Source organism: Parasteatoda tepidariorum, chromosome 9 (genome assembly GCF_982258835.1).
Source record: "Parasteatoda tepidariorum strain Cologne lab strain chromosome 9, Ptep-v5.0, whole genome shotgun sequence".
NCBI lineage: Eukaryota > Metazoa > Arthropoda > Arachnida > Araneae > Theridiidae > Parasteatoda > Parasteatoda tepidariorum.
The window spans coordinates 50,085,979-50,107,295 of record NC_141763.1 but is presented as its reverse complement, the minus strand read 5'-3'; the positions used below and the strand labels follow the sequence as shown (position 1 = coordinate 50,107,295).

Genomic DNA, 21,317 nt, shown 5'->3' with positions numbered 1-21,317 from the left:
AATAGTTCATTACCATTTTAATTTAAATTAAATTAAAATGTTCGTAAATTATTCAGTTTAGTATCATGCATATTCATTTAAAAAAAAAAACCTATAAAAATTTCAAGGATAAACTATGTTAGAGCTATAAGAAAATTCAAAGTTTATTAATTATTTTTTTCAAATTATACTTTTTTTCATTTGTCGCAATATTCACGGTTCGAAAGAAAACAATCTGATGCAAACGCAAGCAAGTAAATGTCAGCAAGGGTTTCTGCGTTTTTTCCGCCAACTTGGCGCATTCGTTAACAAGTATTGCTTTCTTTGGCCGACTAAGAATACCTTTAATTCGGTAACCCCATTCCTTCATCTGTCATTCGGCTCTGTATCTTCAAGTTGAAACGTTGACTAGGGAAACTGATATTTTTCATAGTTGTAGCTCACTTGCTTGCCGGTGTTCTTTGGTTATTATCAATTCCATTTAAACAACGATGTGTTAATTGTGATTTCTCAGTTTTGTTGAATGCCTTTTTGCATCAAGTTATGAGTTTAAATAAAAGCAGTCTTAAATCATCGAGTGTACCTCTGAGCCGAGTATTTGACAAGTTTGGAGATATAATTTGTGACGAGTGGAACAAAAGTCAAAACATGAAAGTTCCAAATTCAAACCCACCTTTAGTCTGGAGTCGACCGTTTTTTGCTCAAGATAGTGATACATTAGAAGCTTTAAAAAACAACATGAACAGTAAGTGCACTTTTCATAAACTTATAGTATTTATATATCGATTAATGTTCATCACATTGGATTTTAACGTTTTTTAAATTTTTTTTCAATTGAAAACTAATAACTTAAGTAGATTTGAAATCTTGGTTATTTAATTTAGAGCTATTAATATTGATTACGTATTTTTTTTATTGATTCCGTAATTTTTGCAAGAAGAGTAAGTGTTAAGAATTCCGTAACTATTCATTCCGTGTCTTTTTTTTAAAATTTTTTTTTTTTTGAATTTGTGTTCAATTGTTTTTAGTTAATTGTGGAAAATCTGACAATTCTTTACTGAAAAGAAATTAGTGATGGTGTTTGTTTAAGCTTATAGTGGAATGAGCCACTTAAAATTTCTATAATAAGTGTTAAAGAGATTCATTTTGACACTTAAATTAATGAACGCTTTGTATGTTTAAACACTTATTTAACATTTTTTAGTCCAACTGTTGCTTATTTTGTATTGTAATCGTTTGCTATACTTTTAACTTTTACCATCAGTTAAGTTGTCCTTTAATTAAACTAGCACGCTTTATTTTAAGTTTTTTTTGTCTTGTTATAATCGGCTTATATTTAATATTTATTAAATTAGTATGAGTTAAAGTTTGAAGTCTAATGGACTTCGCGTTTAGCGAGGCTTTTACCTTGATCGGTCTACTTAAAATTTCTTAATGCATTGCTATGGCATTTTTTTTTAATCATTTGTCTTATTATTTCAAGAAAACTTTATTTTTTGTTAAAGTTCATTAAGTTTGATAATTGACGTTCAAAGAATTGTGGATAATTTTGTACTGACCTATTTATTTTTCTTTATCAAATGTTATTCTCCGAATTTTTATTCATATGAACTTAGTTTATAAAAATTGAATAAAAAAGCTTTGATTATTTTGAATGTTTAAGTCTAAATAAAGCTGAATTTGCAATAATCAATTAAGAATAATAAAATTTCGCAGCTTTTTCCGAGTGAGTTATTCTGTATACGTGTAGTGCGCAAGTCCCGATCGAAACTCGTTTACAGTAAAAGTAGAATGAGATTTTCTCCCTATAGAATTATTTCCCTGAGATTTTGTAACAAATTATAAGTTTCGTAGTTTGTTCTAGCAATATCGTTTGTTGGTGTATTTAATGATTAAGTTGACCGCGATCCGTAAGTTTACGTGTTAACTTAAGGCTGTTGCTTTAGATTTCGTTTTAATCGGTGTAAATGAAAATACTTAGTGATATATTTCCCAATTAGAGATTTTTTTTAATTATGACAATTTTAATTAACACGCGTTATGAAAATCATCTAAATATACAGATTTTTAATTGATTATTTTATATCTTGCATTAGTTTATAAAACGTTTTACATTTAAAAAAAAAATTGTTTTTCTGTTTTGTGAAACCGATAAAAAAAAAGGTTTAAACATACAGGCTAGTTTATTAATCGTCCTAATTTTTATTTTTTCATTAATCACGAGACTAAAAAAACCGGTATAAACTAGATCTAACCTAAGCAATTGACAACTCTCAGCAAGTCGAAATTTATTAATATCTCTGAAGATTTTTTTTTGTTATTGTGGCCTTCCGTTTTGTTTCAAGGTTACTTTTGTGTTATGATACTTCTATTTTTCTACTTGATGGATTAGATTGTTGACGCATAAGATTTTTTTCTGTTGCTCTTTAGGAATAATTTTGTTTTTAATTGTTAATAGTTGTTCACTTCTGAATTTAGATTTGGTCTAAGTGTTTTGTCAAATGCACTATGAGTTTTGCACTTTCTCAATTTGACAAAAACATGTTTTTGTTATTTTTAAAGTGCTAGTGATATGGAAAATGGAGTGAGGTCAAATTAAAAACATAAAAATTCAAAAAATATGAATGTATAATTTGATAAATTCATATAATACACCTTATAAAATGTCTTTAATTTGATACTTAAAATGTTAAATGTTTTATACATTTTTGAACTTTACGTTTAATATAATAGATAATTCAGATTATGAATAAATTAGTAACATATTTGCATTCTTATTTTTTTGAAATTTTTATTTTACTCTTGATTTTTAAATTTTTTTTAAAATCTGTTATTGCAATTAGTTTTAGGTAGCTACTTCAAACCATGGTTACCAAATTTTGAAGATTGTCAAATTCTAATGGATATTCTGTTAATAAATTTTAAAATGTTCTTATTATTTTGTTTTTTGTTTTTGAACAAGCAGAACATATGATTTTTAAGTTAAATAATTTGTTCTTCCAGAACTGGTTGAATTTAATAATTATTTGATTCATTTTGTTGCCAACACATTTCAGCACATTAGGGATAATAAAACAAACTTTCTAAAAGTAAGGTAAAAAAAACTAAAATTTATTTAAAAAAGAAACTTGCAGGAGCCTGTTGAGTTTTTAGTGTGTAAGGCTTCTTTAAAATCTATTAGTTTTACATTATACTTTAAGTAGCTAGTAATATATTAATGTCGAATGTACTTTTGTTCTATGATTAATGGTGTGCTTTCCCCCCTAAAGGTGTATTATATTTCACTGATGAAGATGAACCTTCAGAGAGGTTGTTGGCTTGCCAAACTTTGATGGAGCGTTTAGAACAGGCCCTCAGAGAAGCCAAGCTACTTCATTTACATTGTGGGGAAGTTCTACTGCCTCATGACCTCATATGGAGAATAGTAGATCAAGTGGTCACAGCATCAGAAAATGAACCTTGTGGACTAAGAGGATGCCTAATCTATATACATCTTCAGGTAAGCCCTTAATCTAAATTCTCTAATTTTCTTTCTTTTTTTTAACAATTACTGAAGATCCAGTTTTAAATTTTTTAAGAATAAATGCAATTCAGTTTAGTTAGGCACTGAGGGTTTTTATGGTAAAGATAGCTTTTGATGTATGTGATTTTAGGTTAATTTTTTACTGTTGAAAAAATTCTACATTCATATTTTATTTTAAATAGTTTATTACTGCAAATTACACATCTTAAAAAGAAATTTACCTTGTTTTATTTGAAAATACTTTATTGTGATAAAGCATAGTGATTAAAATGCAATGCTGCTAATCTTATGCTGTAAAATTAGGCATTATTTGGTTTGGGTAATAAAATGTGCTATAAGGAGATAGTAAATTAGAGAAGTTATTTTTAATTTCTTTTGGAAAACGGATTTTCAAAATTGGAAAAACTAAGATTGCTAGAAAACAGCTAAAGTCTCTTTAATTTCTTAGACTAGTAAGTAACTAATAATTCTTTTAAAAAATCTTAGGATAATTTCTCAGTTCCTCAAAAAAATGTTTTTGTGAATGTTCTTGAATTTCTAATTTACCTGCCATGTTTTTCATGCATTATTTTTTGTCTTGTGATATTTTAGCTACCTAATTTTTAAAAATTTAATCAAAAATTTCTTAATTCGTTAAAGGAGGAATGTTTTTTTATAGTTAATTTTACTTAAACTATTAGGTGTTTAAGATTATTAATGCTGTATGTACTAATTCTCTTATTTTAAAATTAAATACATTTATATTAAGTTATTTTTTATTTCTGGTTTAGAATTAATAATCTCATTACAAGAATTTTAAGGAATAGTATACTCTGACCTATTCTAAATATGCATCTTTGTTATTTTGATTCAAGAATAATTTATAATTACAATTAGTATTTTATAAGGCTATATATTTATCGAACTTCATTTTTTTGTTACAGGATGCCAAAAAGCTAGAACGGAGGAGAGTTGGTGTAGTGAAATGTGATCCCAATACTGTAGCAACCTTTGAAATCCACTTGACTTTATTTCAAGATAATAACAGTTGGTGGAGCTTAAGACACCTCATTCCAGACAAACTGTTACAGAGTATGGGTAAACGTTCCAGTCTTGTTGTCAGCAGTCATTTTCTATTAGATAAAAAGAAGCTTTATAGGTCCTCCAGTCAATAAAACATGTTGGACAATTTATATTCTTTAAAAAATTCTTAGTTTCATATATTTAAAGTAAGGCAGCGTTTTATTCATTTGGTCTACGCACCCCAAAATCAGCTTCAAGTAGGCCACTTTATTTTGTGTGAACCTATTTGGGATCAATTGTTTGCATAAATATGCACTTGTTGTACAATTATAGGGGACTACTTGCAGTATTGTGAATATAGCTGAATAGTCTTTGTGCTAGTTTTTTTTATTACTTTAATTAAATAAGGCCTTTTTGATTTTTGTGATAACATAAAGCTTGATTTCAAATTGTGAACAATCCCAGTGAAATTTTTTATTAATGAGGCAGGTGATTTTTAATGTCAAATATTCAGCTATAGCAGAGTAATGTGTAAGGGGGTGCTGTAGGCAGCACAAACTATAGCTGCTTTCAATTGATGCTTAGTACTTGCTGGGGTCGCTGCTGGATGGCGCCGCAGCGGTACAACTCATTTAGTAAATGTCTGTGATAGGTAAAAATACTTCTCTTTCATACGGTTTAGACATAAACCTATTCAACGTTTCCCACAACTGTGAGTTATTAAATTAAAGCCTAATGTTAAAAGGAGTCTTTTATGCAGGATGCATAACTAGTGGCATGGTTTATATCTGGGGAGACTGAAAAAACAACTTTGTGGTCTTTAAATTGTAATGTGCCATCCAACTTTTAAATGTTGTTCATCACTTTTGTAACTCCCGTAACGAGTTTTTTTGATTTGTTGTAGTTTTTTCCAAGCCACAGGTGATAACTGTAACGCACAATTTAGGCTTTGGCGAGTTTATTGATTTGCAGTGTGGGAGAATGTTGTGCCTTTCTTTCTCTCTTAATCTTTGACATAAAGAAGAATTTTTAACTAGTAAGATTTATTAGCCCTCTAATATAAAAATATTTTGAAAAACTCGAGTAGTACAAAAATAATTTTTAAAGTCAATTCCTGTTTAGGTCAAGAATTTTTTTAAAATTTTAGTTCCTTTTTATTCAATAACTACAATTAATATAAATATGTATATACATATGACAGAATCACAATATTAAGTGGCAAGATATAAATTTATTTATCCCGTATAAAACTAAAATTAATTGAATTTAGTTAATGAGTTAATATTTGAAAAAACTGAATTAACTTCAAGTAACATCCACTACGAGTTAAAAAATATTGTATTTGAGCTTGAGTGAATAAATAAAAAGTATTTTATTAAGTATTGAACATTTGAACAAGCTTGATAGTGTGGACTAATAGTAGTTGACATTAATATTGAAGGAATAGTTACTGAAGTTCTAAAATTAAGAAATTAAAACAACTCAAAAGATCAAATTATGTAATTTAAACTGTCAGACAATTAATAAAATTATTTAAGTTTGCATTTCCATGAATGAAATCCAAAGTTATGATAATGAAATTTCGTAATTAAAAAAGTTTGAATAAACTAGGTAATTGAACTTAAAGTTCTATTGTGCAAAGTTAATAAATCAAAGACAACTTTAAAAGAAATAACTCATTTATAGAAGTTACTTGATTTAGTTTTGAGTTTATTTAAAATTGCAGCACACATAGCTTATTACTATCATGCACATTAATTTTTGGCTTGAAGATTCTTGTTTCTGAGTACGAAAATTATTTAAAATTATAGCAATTGAAAATTGTTTTGTTTAATTTTAGAATAATTTAATATTAAACTATATCAGTTACATTAGGGGGCTAAAGGTATTAGTAAAAGTTTCAAGCAATATTCCTTAATTGAAAAGAGTGGAGAGCTCATTTAAAGTGCATTTTTAAATAATTTATCATCATTTTTAATGATTTCGAGGTGTTAAATATTCTTCTTTAAAATTATTCATCTATATATAGCGATAAATCTGTTTCCTGCTAGTTGGAAAGGTAATTTCCTTCAAGTATTTCATGTCTATTATTCTTAACTATCGTAACCTTATTAATTTTTTGTTGAATTTATTTTGAAACATTGTGATTTTTTTTCTCCCAAAATAAATTCTTGAAGAGTTGCCTATTAGTAGTTTTAAACTCGTGATAAAAATACTGTGAATCCTTTTTAAATACTATGTAATAAAATTTTATCATAAAAAAGAGTTAAATTGAGTATTTTCATTGTTAAATGTAATTTGAGTGTAAGTGGAGAATAGTGTGGGTTAATGAATGCATGTGTTTTTCATTTCGTAGATGCAAATACTGATCAAAGTTGAAATTTAATAAAAAAAGCAACCTGTCTCTTAAAAATATTGTTTCTACCACTATTTTATTAAATTCGATTCTGCAAATAGTTTATATTGAAATAGTTTTCTGCAACTATTATCAACAACTATTTGATTTTAGCAATTATTTTCCGTTTTAATCTAGTTCATCAAATCTTTACAATTAAATTTTTTTTGACAAATAACATTTGTCAAGCTTGACTATATTTTTTCATTTAAAACTGTCTTAAATTCATTAATGTTAAATTTGTAAATTTACTAATCTAGTTAACATACAACAAATTTGTTTAAAGACAAATTCTATTATACATTATGAGCTTAATGTATTATGGCAATTATGTTAAAAAAGAAAAAAAAGTAGGTTGACGGAGTTTATGTTGACAGACTGCTATAATAATAGTGGTTGAAACAATTAAGATCCTACTTACTTGAAAGAATTCCTATGAAAATCAAATTGTATTTTAATATCAAAATATTTCTTGCACATAGAATGTAGTTTGCACTACAACATAAAATACCTTCTCTCTGTCCATATATATGCATGTTCCAGTTATAATATGGGCATCTATTTTTAAATGTGTGCTTTTGCTAGTTCTGTGTTCATACTCTTTCATTTTTCACATTACAAGTAACACATTGAGGCATTTTTTATTAGTATTCTGTGATTTCAATTTGTTTATTAATTTATATAAAACAAATTTTCTCAGTTGAATGCAGGGGAACTTGTGTAAGTTGACCATTTTGGAGAATGATTTGATGATCCACTTAATCGAGCGGTCAACATATTAAGATATGTCTGTTTTTATCAGTCGGGTACTCGGTCATTAAGATCGAAGGGATCATCATAGAGAGGTGGTCAACTTAACAAGTTTAACTGTAATAGATAGTATTTTATCTCAAGGCTAAAAATTTAAGTCAAAATTTAAATATGCTAGTCAGTATGATCTCTTGTTTTAGCTTTACAATGAATTTCAGGGATTGAAATTTATCCGATACCTATGCATTGTTAAATAATTTAATACATACACATATGCATTAATTGTGACTAAATAATTCAATCTATTCTAATTAAATTTTGTGATTATTCATTCCTAGATATTTTTCAATTTCGTTCCATTATCTATAATTAGTTTAGGCAAGAAATGGAAAGTATGTACTGTAGATTTTTCAGGTATTGTTCAGTAGTAGATTAGTTATCCAATTTTTGAAACCAAAGTTCTGAGTGTTGCATGTGTATCTATGAAATGTTATTGCAGTACATTTCTTCTGTATTTTGTTTAAGTTGGCTTAAAAATATGCTTGGAAATATGTGCTTGTATGTGTTATTGGATGAACAACTTTTTGTATGTGTTTTATATTTTATAAAAAAAAAAAACAAATAAAAAATATTGAAATTTACAAATTTGTCTTCTATTATTGTTCTTTTTACTCATTCTAGACTTATCAAAGTAATGTATGTGTTGTAAAGTTTAAATTTTCCAAAATGGTATTTATCTTATTTAATACAGTACAGAACCCGTTATCCGGAAAACCAAAAAACCGGAAAAAAATTCGGTAAATTTTTCCGCAATTTTTAAAAATTTTTTTTTTTTCCTCATAAGATTTTACGATTTTTCTTTCTTTTTTGAAAGATGTTTACCTTACCATCATTTCAGAAATAATCATTAGTGTATTACCTCATCGTTTTTTCTTATTTTAATGATTATTTCCAAATATTTTTTTTTTAGTTAGGTTTAACACTAAAAAAACGGCTTTTTGTAGCGATTCAGAAAACCGGAAAAATCAGTTATCCGGAATAGCGATAGTCCCGATCGTTCCGGATAATCGGTTCTCTACTGTACTACCTAAAGCTGAAGTTTTCAAAGTGCTTTACTTTAACCAAAATACTTATGAGTGAAAGGATGGCTATTTTTTAAATTTTTTTTTCTTTTGCTATTAAATATCACCTTATTGATTAAAAATGAAGCACTTAAAAGGTTTTTAAGTATGAGTTTTTATAGACTATGTTTGCATTCTCACAATTTCTATTTTATAAAAGATACATCTTAGATAAATAATTATTAATTATGTTACATGAACATATGTATTTAGTGAGGATTAAACAGCAGACATTGTGATTGGGGTCTCGTGAAGTTATTTAAAGTCCAAAGGTTGTAAGGTTTAGAACATTGTAGTAAAAATTTTCAGAACGCAATTAGTCATATTGAGTCTCAAGAACACAAAGTGAATGAATTTTATATGAATATTAACTAAATATTAATTCATGAATTTTAAATTTTTTTAACCAACTGTTGCAGAGAAAGAAAAGTTTCAAATTATGAAAAAGCTTTTTAGACTTAAATTTAGCTTGGTGAGTAAGAATTATGAAACAGTATTAGCAATACAATTTATTTCAGGCATGCAATATTAAATGACTGAAAACTCAGAACATTAACATAAAGACAGCATCTTTTACAGTTGAATATTTGGTTAAAGTTAACTTGAGAATTTTATTACAACAAATGCAGAATAATCCACTACTGTCGCGTTGTAAGGTAGCTAGGAAAATGTTTTAAATCTGATTATTGTGGAGAACTAATAGTCTAGTTTAATGGACATTTCTTTTTTTACATTTCTTTAGTTGAGGTTGCATTTTCATGTTTAAAATTTTCTGCCATACTTATGCCAGTTTTTAACATTTTGCCGACTGATCGGGGAGATCTCTCCGTTTGCAAAATTGCTAGTCGTATCTGTTAAAAAATGCGTGGTCGTTAGTTTATATTCAGGCGAAATCAGAACGTATCAATTTAAGATAATATCAGCAAAAATAGTCTTAAATGAACCCAACGATCCGTAAAAAAAACTCTTAGAAATTCAATGCTACCAAGAACAATTGAATGGGTGATCAAATAAATTCCTGATAAATTAAGTTTTAATTTTTCTTCGAGTAATATGAATATAAATGTTAACATGGTATGAATAACATTAAACGCTAATTGTAGCATTTTCAATTAAGGCCATGAGAATGTGTTTATTGTTCCAGAATCAACTTTACATTAAACTTTTTATAATGCTTATCATTATAAAAACATTGAAACTGATTTTAAAATTTTATGTAAAATTTTTTGTACGTCGAGTCTTTGTACTTCGCTTGTCTCCTTGAGCAGCTGAAACGATCATCGCGTAAGTGCTCAATTCAGATAATTCATTTGATAGAAACTACCAGTAAAAGTAAATTATTTTTTATAATAAGGTAGATTTCTACCAACGGGTGGGAGGAGGGGCCAGTACTGCTGAGTTTTCGAACCAAAACATTACTTATATTGCAGCTAAAAAGATCAGTTAGTGATTGTATCAAAAAGTTTAATAAAATTCTTTTTGATATTTTATAATGCTGCCATCTAGTGAACATTTTATCTATTATTTATATACATTATATGTAAACGGAACTAAGGAGTAGATGGCGACACTATAGAAACACATTTTTGGGCAAAAAATTATTACAAAATAATGTCTCTAACAATATAATTTCACTTTAGTGGCGTCATCTATTGAGAACAATGAGTGGTTAAATTCGATTTTTGCAAATAGAATCATTTTGCCAAATTTGTTTTTAAACAGTAACTCACCAATCTTTAAACATAAAAGTTATACAAAATCAGCAATATAATCGAACAATTCAGTAATAAAATTATCTATCTATTAAATAAAGTTTTAGATTTTGTTTCTTCAGTAAGATTTGTAATTTTTTTTAAATTATCTAAGTAAAATTTAAGTATTATTTCTTTTCATACATGTATGTGTGAAATTAATTAAATTTTTTATCCACAGGTAATCCTAAATATTAAAAAATAGTTTATTTATGTATTAAAATTGATTATAGTTAAATAGGATTGGTAAATGCTATAAAAAATGATAAAATATTTTTTATTTGAAGGAGACAATGAATTAAAATATTAAATTGATCAAAAGAAATTTAAAATGTATTTCTATTGAGTAAAGATCCTTGTATTCAGGTAAGTATTTGTTTGAAATAAATAACAATTTATATGATGAAGGATGTGGTAGGAGTCGAGTCTTTAAGTTCAAGACTATAAGTTTAACTTGTTTATTTATAATTTTTTTTGCCGACATTTACACAACCAACACAATGCTCTCCTAATTATCTTTGATGAAATACAGGGACTTATTTTTGCTTTTTGAAATGTTATTATCAAACAACTTTGAGCAAAACAAGCAAAATAGTAAATAACCATATTAAAATAAATCGAGCAAAATTGGTGAAATTAAAATATTTGTTGTTTAAAAATTTTTCAGCTTTAAAATGACATTCAGAAATTCCAATCATTCAAAGTTATGTAATAAGGATTTTTTTGAGTAATCCATAATTTATTATTTATCATTTACCTTTCCACTTTAAGCATCACAATAAGATGAACTATGTCAAAAATTTAATATAATTAATGAGCTCAGGGCCGGATTAACCTATAGGCACACTAGGCACGTGCCTAGGGCCTACGAAAAACTTGGGAGAAAAAATTTTTTTGACAAAAATAATTTAGCTTTAAAAACAACAAGTGTATTTTGCACAAAATTATGAAGATACAAATAAAAATATAATATTTTTCGGCAATAAATTATTTTGCAGAATCTTATGATCTAATCTATGACTTTTTTGCGATTTTTGGATTCAACGAAATCTTGTATTATGCCGTCGAATTCCAAACTACGCAAAATGTCGTATCCAATAGACATAAGTGCGAGCGATGCATGTTCGATAAACAAATTTGTACATTAAAATCCATATTAATAAAAATGTAAAAAAAAAATATGCAAGAAAATTTCAGCACATATATATAGAAAAGAGGGGAGGAGTGGGGGAAGGAGGGGAGGGCACAAAAACGGCTATGCCTAGGGCCTACGAAAGGTATAATCCGGCTCTGAATGAGCTTATTGAAGACATATTTTTAGCAAAATTTCAGTAAATATCAGAAAATTAGTTTAAAACTGCATAGAAACATCAGGAATCTGTTTACAATACACGTTTAATTATTAGAACAAAAAAACAGGATATAATAATAATCTATTCTATATCTATTAATTGACCAAAATGTGTTCTTGAAATTAGAATTTTCAGGGTCTTCAATATGTTATGCAGCATATTTTCCACTAAGGTCTTAATTTTTAAAATGAAAACATTCATGACAAAAAACTAATAAAATATTTTATTATAAAGCAATATATAGAAATGTATTACATACAAATTAACGTAAATTATGTTAAGGATGATTTTATCACACATCAGTAAATGTTGTATAACTACATGAAGATTTATTAGATTAAAAGTATTGGCATAAATTATAAATAAATGACACCAAAACTTTTCAAAGTTTATTTACTGGTAGATTAAATTTGTAATTTGATGTTTATCCATTTGTTTGAAACATCTTTTTTTAATTATAAAATTGATTAAAATATGTGTAAGATTTTGTATAGTTATATCAATAGTGAAATGGTTACAAAAATTTAAAAATACAAAATAAATAGATGTTTGAATACAAATAAATGACATTTTTATTTTGATATTATTTGATAAAAACCAATCGATTTTTATTATTACATTATAGTTAGATTTATTAGATTAATTTTATTAAATTGTTGAAAATAACCTAATTTAAAATAACAATAATTGTCTTGTAATATATTTTCTGAAATGGAAATATTTACAAAAATAAAAATTGAAAGACTTGTAGATAAAGTCTTAGAATATTCATAAATATGCAGATTATATGTAAATAAAAATATGGTAAAAAATAAAGTGAAATATGTAGCAAAATTTATTTTTATTTTAAAGTATGAAATATTAAATCTATAATAAATGATATAAGATTATACATTTCCAGTGGAAAAAAAGGTATTGAAAATTTCCCCATTACTGATGATTGAATTTAAAGGACATTTTATAAAAGTCATTTTAGTCCATTTTTACATTTTTTAAAATTAAGTATTATTTTACTCCAATAATAGCAGTTATAAATTTCTTAAATATTTACATTTAGCAATTATTAATTCAAATAAAAATATCATATAAATTTAATTTACAGTACATTTATTTAACAATAAGCTTGTAAATAAAACTGTAAAATGAAATCATATTAAAATTGTAAGAATCAAAAACAAAATCAAATAGTTTTTATAAAATGGAATATATTTACTCATACTAATTTTTAATTATATATAAAGCAAAAATATACAGTTAAAAAACAGTTTTATATTTCAAACTTTTTATGTAATTTAATACAAAAAATGAAATTGTGACATTTAAAAAAATCCAAAGCAACCAATAACTATAATTAACGATTAATAATGCCACAATGTTGCGTTAAAAACTTTAGTAAACAAATCATTAATTGATAATGGCAGTAAAATATCACTCAATGCTATATTTAGAAACAGGCCATGTTACATATTTCAAGAAATAGTAAATACAACTTATGAAGATGAAATACAAAAACTGGACCTCACAGTAAATTATGTACATGAAAGTTCGAGCCCCATGAAGCCAAGGTAGAAAAATACAAATGATGATTATGATGTTACAGTGTAGTGTGTTAAGTTGACCACCATAGTAAGTTGATTACCAGTTTAAGTTGATTTAATCACACACCAAATTGGTAAAAAAAGTCACCTTACCTTCTCATATGTTGGACACTGGTTTTAAGTGGACCATCAAATTCGTAAATCTTAAGAGGTGAACTTACACGCAGGTTTCACTGTATGATTTACTTATGAAAGAATAATACTTTTTCTTAAGTTCAAAATAAATACAGTACAATATGGATGAAAACATCACATAAGTAAAACTATCAAAGTTCTGATGTTTCTAAATTTGTGATGTGTGGTGGTGTTATCAACTTCGGGATTTGTTCATAGCTGTAGACAGCATTGCATTTGTTAAGGTCATTTTGCCTTTTTGTGTCCAGCGAGTCATGCGACAGTAATCCCGAGCTGGTGTCATCTGAGTCTATGATATGGCTGCCGTTTTTGTGCTGTTTGTTATTGTGGTGCATGGGTGCAAGTAACTTGGCTGGTGGAATGTTTGTGCCGCCATAGTTGGGATGGCGAGGAGCCGGCCTGCGCATTCCATTTTTGGTGGGTATAGCATAATTGTTTTCATTGTTAACTGGAGACATTTGCTGATTGCGTAGCCCAGCTTTGTGTTCTAAAGGAGGACCTATTTCAGAGATAGCATTTTCATCCAAAGAGTTGTTATCTCCTGAATTATGGCTAAAAAGATGTTTAAATGTAAGAGATTTGTAGCATTCACAAATAAAATAAACAAATTAAAAGATTGGCAATAATGTTTCTACAAAATATAAAACAATTTTGATGCAGTTTAGCAGCCCTGTACAATATACACAAATGGCGTTCTCGGAAAATTTGTCACAATGGCGGAAACTTTTTTACTATTAACTAAAAAAGAATGAAAAAAAAAGAAAGTTAGTATTTTTCGAATTTCTGAGAAAAAACTCTTTTCCTAACAATCCACATGCGACTTAAAATTGCACTAGCATAATTTAAAATCTCACATCGCAATTTCTATTCAAGCGACATAAGATCGCGCACCGTGCTTTGTATTTGCACGATTTTATACCCAATATCATGTTTCGTATTCACGTGATTTAAAAGCCACTATTAAGATTCGCATTCACGTGATTTCAAAATCAGATATCGAGATTCGTACTAACGTGATGCTTAAATGAAATATCAAGATCAGTTTCCATGCAATTTTAAAATCAAACATTGAGATTCGTATTCATGCGATTTTAAAACTAAATGTCGAGGTTCGTATTCATGTGATTTAAAAATCACACATTGAGACTCATATTCAAACAATTTAAATATATAAATAAAGTACTCGCATCGATATTTTTTATCAAAACGTTTAAAACATTCCGTGGATAAATGCTCCCTACATTCACTTTTTTCTTGATCAAATTTCACTAATTTAAAAAATGTTTTTGCACATAACTTTCTTGAATTTCGATTTTCAGCTTTTTCGGGTTCTTTAACAAACTCATCCCTGTGACATGAATCAATATAGAGTTTTATAAAAATTAAACATTTTTTAAAAAAATCCATGATTTTAAAATATATTTCACCAAAATGAGGTAATTAGTTTCAACACTGAAACTAGTTACAAGAGTTAATCAACACACGCAGAAAGTTTTTCATTTTATCTAAGTCTGCAGTGTTTAGGAATATTCAAAATGCATAAACATGCGAATTAAAAATACTGCAAATTTAATTTTTCACAACATCAATATGTTTTATGAATGGAAATAATTTTTAAAAATACTAATTACAATAAAAAAAATCATAAGAAAATGTTTTAATTAACTGAACTAATTTAAAAGAATTTTCATTAAAGAATGATTTAGTTATTAGACTAACTTAAATTAGGAGATAAAAATACTGGATTTATAAGGAATATTATGATTTTCTAATAAATAAATATATATATTATCGTCACAGACTTTTTTAATTTCTTATTATCAAAACACCAGTGAATATTAATAAAAATATAAATAGTTATTAACACATTTTTGATAAAATCATCAGGTTTGCTTTAAATATGAAAGTTAAATATTGAGTTCAAATAGCATTAAATTGAAAGTTAAGTACTTCTTAAAGATTAACAATATAGTTGAACTTGATACTATGATGAAAAACTTTATGGGATAAAACAAGTTTTATAATAGTTATTTAAGGATACATTTTGATATTTAATGGCAAAGAAAAAAAAATAAGCAAACAAAATTTGAAATTTATTTATAATGTAACAAGATGTTTCACGAATGAATAAATATTTTCATAATATTAAGATAATACTAATTAATTTACTAATATATTACTAATTTTAAAAATTTGCTCAAATCGGCAAGTAGATTCTCATTTAATATAAATAACCTAAACTGAACAAAAGTATTTTTCAAAATTTAAATAATTTATTTTTGTGTAGCTAATAAATAAACCTTAATTAAAAGCAATCATTCTTAGAAATATTCAGTAAATTTTTTAAGGATTAAAAAATGATTTATGATATTATTGATGAATTTTAACTTATTTGATTGCATATCAATAAAATATTCACCTTATTTGTTCATCCTCTTTGTACCACTCATTATCATATGAATGCATCCATATTGGATTTGATCTAAAATATACACACAATGTAAATTATTATTATAACAATGTAAATTGCAATAATGTAACAATGTAAATTGCAATAATGTAACAAGGTAAATTGTAATAATGTAACAATGTAAATTGTATTAATGTAACAATGTAAATTGTAATAATGTAACAATGTAAATTGTAACAATATAAATTGTAACAATATAAATTGTAATAATGTAACAATGTAAATTATTACAACAATTATTTTTTATGAAAACATACATACATAAAAGTACAATATATTCTAACATTGCGTTTGTTAAAAAAAATGTAGCTTAAAATGAAAAAAAAAAAATCAAATTGCATTTTTTAAAAAAGCATTTTGAGATTGATGTACTAATTTAACAAGATGAACTATAATTAATATCGGAGAAAACTCAGATATTGTACAATGCACTGTGCACAAAAAAACACCCTAAATAACTTTTAATCTAAGAATTGGATTGTCACATACTAGAACTCATTCTTAATGGTTCGAGAGAATGACCTCAAGCATGCTAATTAATTAGTGCAGACAATATTTAAAGTTACGAATTCAGATACAAAAACATATTTTTTCTGAATAAACAACACACTTTTTTATGGATTAAGATTCCTGATCTTCAAAATAAAGGAGGTAGTCGCATTATGGGAAACAGGGTCCCAATAGTTTGGCCAGGAGAGGGATCGCAAGTATAGAACCCTTAATGCTAATTTTATTTTTTACGTATTTTGCACCATATGACAAGAGCTTTTTAAACGAATCGAAAAACGTTTGCACACACGTTTAGAATTTATTTGTCAAAACTTAATTCGATACAAAAAATTTTCAATCTGGCAGCCGATTTAACAACCAGCGTGTATACGCATGAAGGTGCATGTTAAATCTATCAAGGATGAAAGTCCTCTCGTTCGCTATGGTGTGGAAGTAAGGATAGAGGGATACAAGCTCAGGTATTGTCCAAGTTGTCTGAATGGGGTCAAAATTACAAAGCATTTCTATCATGGCCCAATGTGATGGAATATAGATGGATGTCTGTACACACATAAAATTGAATATAGAATTTTTCATTCATTAGGTAAGTATGAATTGGATGTAAGTGATATTCGAATGTTATATTTCTTTCATAACAATCTAAGTCAAGGAGTTTAAATTTTAGAGAAAAATACTGTTGAATTTAAAATAACATGGATATTTCTATTATATTGTTGAATAGAATATCATGAATGTTATTATTCAATGTGGGAATGATATTATTCAATATATTTCATGTGATATTATTGTTGAATTTAGAATATCAGGGATTAAGAATGATAGTTAAAAAATAGAGCCCTGAAACGGGCTAGGTGCTTAATCATGATTTTAGGAAAGTGCGTACACACATAGGTGAAACAGATTTTTTTCATTCATTAAGTAAGTATGAAAAGAATATTATATTCAAGTGCTGTAATTCTTTCAAAACAATCTAAGTAAAGGAGTTCTAATTTTAGAGAAAAATAATGAATTTAGAATACTTCAGAAAAATTAATTGTAGTACTTACAAACATTATTTACACATAAAAAGAATGAATTTAAAATTATATGAAGAAGAAGAATAAAAATTAATAACTAAAGAGTAAACATACCCTTCAACGGAATGTTGATTGGTATTTGGAACATCCATTCGATTAAGAGCAGAATCTTGTGAACCTAGAAGGGAAATTTTTTTAAATTTGAATAGTTTTAAATTTTTATATATTTGAATAGTTTTAAAGTTATAGCAAGACAAAAAAATTAGTTATTTTTATAAAAATGTCCATACCTCCATAAATATTTAAGCTAGGATTACGAAATTTTGTGTCATTGTTGCTTATAACAACCAAAATAATTGTTACAAGTTACAAACCTATTGCTGCATTTTTGGCATGGGGTGTTCAAAAACATTATTTTCGGTTTGTAATTTATTGTTGGTCTCTTAAACCTCTAAAGCTCATTTATATGTATGAGAAATCACATGATCTAAACATGTCTAAAGTATAAAATGATTCTTTTAGTATTTCTTGCGAAAGATGAAAAAATGTATTAGTATAGAAATGTTTCCATTATTTCGTCGACCCCCTGTATGTATATATATATTTGTAGTAACATTAAAAGACTAGCTTGCATATATATCTATATATATTTGCATTGACTGTTCTTACTTTACGTTTTGATTCGAACAAAAGAGTATTACAGGGTGCATAGCCAAATAAGCATCTTTTAAGTACTTTTCAAGCACTCAAAAAATAATTTTAAGCAGTTTAAAAAAATATAATTAGGCAGGGTTGGAAGGTTTTTGACAATTGACGGTTTTATCTGATTTTAACCGTCATGCCAAAAAAAAAAAAAATTTTTTTTTGGCATTGTTTTTGACAATTATGAAAATCATGAAATTTTGAAACATGTAAAACGAATGGCGTTTTTATACGCTATACAGTGAGACAATACGCCAATATAGATTGGGGTTGAATTAATTGTGAAAACGTTGAATAGAACAATGTGAACTGTGTCTTTTTGCATAATTCCTAGAGAGAATCATCATGGTAAATGAAGAATCTCATTTTGAAAAAGGGAACATTAAGCACTTTTTAGAAACACCCAATGAAAAAAGCACCTTTATGGGCTTTTAAAAAACGAAAATCGGAAATAAGCACCTTTGAAAACGCTATGCACCCTGTATTACTGATCTATTAATCAAGTCAATAATTATAGATGCTAAAAGTAAGTTATATTTTTCTTTATGATATTTTTTTTCCAAAGATGCAAAATAGGAGATGCTGCATTTATTTTATGAGCAACTTCATGACTCATTATAGAGTATATTCAAAAAAGCATAAAAGAAGCAAACTAACTTTATTTAAATCATGAAACATTATTGTGTTTTGGATAACTAATTATTACTTAATATTTTGCAAGATTTCTAAAAAGCTAATCACAACACATTTCTCGTATAGAAAATGTTAATGTTAAGTTTGTGCATACTTCAGACTACAGTGAATACAACCTTAATTAAACAATACATATTACAGGTACTACAACTACATTAATGATGAACAAAGAAAAATATTTAATGCTTACCAAATGCGGTGGCAGTTGCAGCTTTTAATTTCCTTTCATACCTAACGATAAAAAAAAAACTTAATTTCACCTCGATTAAATAAAAGCTAATTATTTATTTCAAAAATAATCTAGATAAAAACATTTATTTTATTTTTATGAGCAATAACAATATTTAAACATTTATGTATCAATACAGTAAATACACGTTTCCTTTGGAAACCTTAAAATTTTTTTTTTTTTGAAAATGATAAATCTAGTTGAAAAATTCCTTTTAATGAGCAAGAACATTACTTAAACATTTATGTATCAATATAGTAAATACATATTTTCTTTGATAACCTAAATAATTTTTTTTTGAAAATATTTATTTTTATGAGCAATAATATTATTTAAACATTAAGAATTAATAAAGCAGATATCAAATTTTCTTTGATAATCTAAATAAATTCTATTTTTTAAAAATTGGCTACTTTTCGCATTGACTTCTGTTAACTGATGAACGACGACCTACTATTTTTTCATTTATAAATTTGTACAAAGTGAAAAAATGTGCAAAAAATGTTTCAAAATTGAATTGAATCTAAGAGTGAAGAGAAGAACTTAAATATTAAGAATGATTTATTACAATTATTTTGCTATTTACCTGCTTCTTTGTGTGATACAGAGTGAAATGACCAAAACAAGCATTATAGCAAGGAATATTGAAAGACCAATAAGCCAGGCTCTTACTTGCACTTCAGCATTATTAATTACAATTGCAGTGTCAGCAGGCTGAAAAATAAATTGCAATTAAAATTTGTCCATATAGTAATTTTAATATTGCAAATTTATATTTGATATTAAACAATCAAGTCAAACTGAAAAAGTTTTTTTCTTACTTTTTCTTTCCAAAAGTAAATTTATAATATACAGGAGCTTACACATTTATGAATTACTTAATAATAAAACTAAAGCAGTCAACTGCTTAAAAACAATTAAAAAAATTTCTGTATTGAATGATTGTTTTTATCTTTATAAACCAATATTCCCAGAATCAGTTATGAAATTTATTTTAATAATGCCAGTTTTGACCTAGAAACATTTATTTTCATAACAACTGTTTTAAAAAAATGAAACATAGGGGTAGAAATGACAAATTTACAAATTGATTAATCCATTCCCACCTTTTTACATTGAAATTGGTTTTTGAGTTTTAGACTGAGTGGATTTATGAAAAAAGAGGCATAATATATGATGTTAAACTAAATGGCTATTTTCTACTGTTAACCACCATTTAGTTTCAAAAAGTGCCTGCTCATTATAGTTCTAGATCAAGTCACAGAAACCAAAATCATTAAAAAAATTATAACGTGTGAGAATCTTTTCATTATTCTAGATAAATGACAAAACTAAAACAATTGTTCTACCACAATATATATTTTTGAAAAAAACTGTCCTATAAAAATGATGCTGGACAAAAACTGGTTAATTGTCTTTATATAGTACAATTGCTTTCTAATTTAGCATGTCTGAGAAGTTAGCTTTCAATTTGTTACTTTTACTAGTGGATTCTACGAAAACTTTTTAATAAAAAAAGTTAATATTATAAAGTGAAAATTAATAATATGTTCCTGAAAGTACTGGAACATTGTATGACAATTCTATTGGTCAATGTAAATTCTCTTTATAGCACAGTTTGAATGCCCCTAAGTTATGAATATAAAAAATTGCGTAACTGATTAGAATAAAAAAAATAAGATAAATAAACCAACCTCACTGTACAACACATTGAATTCTTTGAAAAGTACTAAAACTTTTTAATAAAAAATATTATACTAAAACTTTTTAATAAAAAAAGTTAATATTACAAAGTGAAAACCAGTAATATGTTATTTAAAGTACTGGCACATTGTATGACAATTTCATCTGCCATTGTAAATTGTCTTTATAACGCAGTATGAATGTACCTAAGTTATGAATATAAAAAAATGCATAACTGATTAAAATACAAAAAATAAGAAAAATAAACCAACCTCACTGTACAGCACATTGAATTCTTTGAACAGTTCATCCAAAAACTCTATATTTTTGTCAATCAATCTGAAAAAAAGAAAAAAATAGTAGCTTTTACTCAACTGTTACAGAAAAATTCTGTCAGCATAGAAACCA

The 21,317-nt window shown here is 26.6% G+C and overlaps 2 protein-coding genes across 6 annotated transcripts in view; one reads left to right on the top strand and one right to left on the bottom strand.

The window, feature by feature from the left end:
• Positions 1-324: 324 nt before the first annotated feature.
• Positions 325-8,294, top strand: LOC107449871 (DNA damage-inducible transcript 4-like protein). The gene is made up of 3 exons (XM_016065537.5): positions 325-724; positions 3,249-3,478; positions 4,426-8,294. Exons 1-3 carry the CDS (start codon positions 523-525, stop codon positions 4,654-4,656), a joined length of 663 nt encoding a protein of 220 aa, XP_015921023.1. The 5' UTR covers positions 325-522; the 3' UTR covers positions 4,657-8,294.
• A 3,784-nt stretch (positions 8,295-12,078) lies between these two features.
• Positions 12,079-21,317, bottom strand: part of Cad88C (cadherin 88C) — a 181,987-nt gene continuing 172,748 nt past the window's right edge. For all 5 annotated transcript variants that reach the window (XM_043039523.3, XM_043039525.3, XM_043039524.3 and 2 more), the window contains 6 exons: positions 21,182-21,248; positions 19,813-19,940; positions 19,188-19,228; positions 17,717-17,780; positions 16,026-16,088; positions 12,079-14,158 (listed from right to left, as the gene is read on the bottom strand). In XM_043039523.3, the coding sequence (XP_042895457.2) occupies positions 13,738-14,158; positions 16,026-16,088; positions 17,717-17,780; positions 19,188-19,228; positions 19,813-19,940; positions 21,182-21,248 (784 nt within the window). In that variant the 3' untranslated portion in view covers positions 12,079-13,737. The remainder of the gene's footprint in view (positions 14,159-16,025; positions 16,089-17,716; positions 17,781-19,187; positions 19,229-19,812; positions 19,941-21,181; positions 21,249-21,317) is intronic.

What these genes read in the sequence shown, in the direction of transcription:
- LOC107449871 (XM_016065537.5), top strand. Translation starts at nt 523, where the DNA reads ATGAGTTTAAATAAAAGCAGTCTTAAATCATCGAGTGTACCTCTGAGC. An exon ending in TTTAAAAAACAACATGAACA is followed by an intron (nt 725 to 3,248) that starts GTAAGTGCACTT and finishes TCCCCCCTAAAG; the next exon opens with GTGTATTATATTTCACTGAT. An exon ending in TAATCTATATACATCTTCAG is followed by an intron (nt 3,479 to 4,425) that starts GTAAGCCCTTAA and finishes TTTTTGTTACAG; the next exon opens with GATGCCAAAAAGCTAGAACG.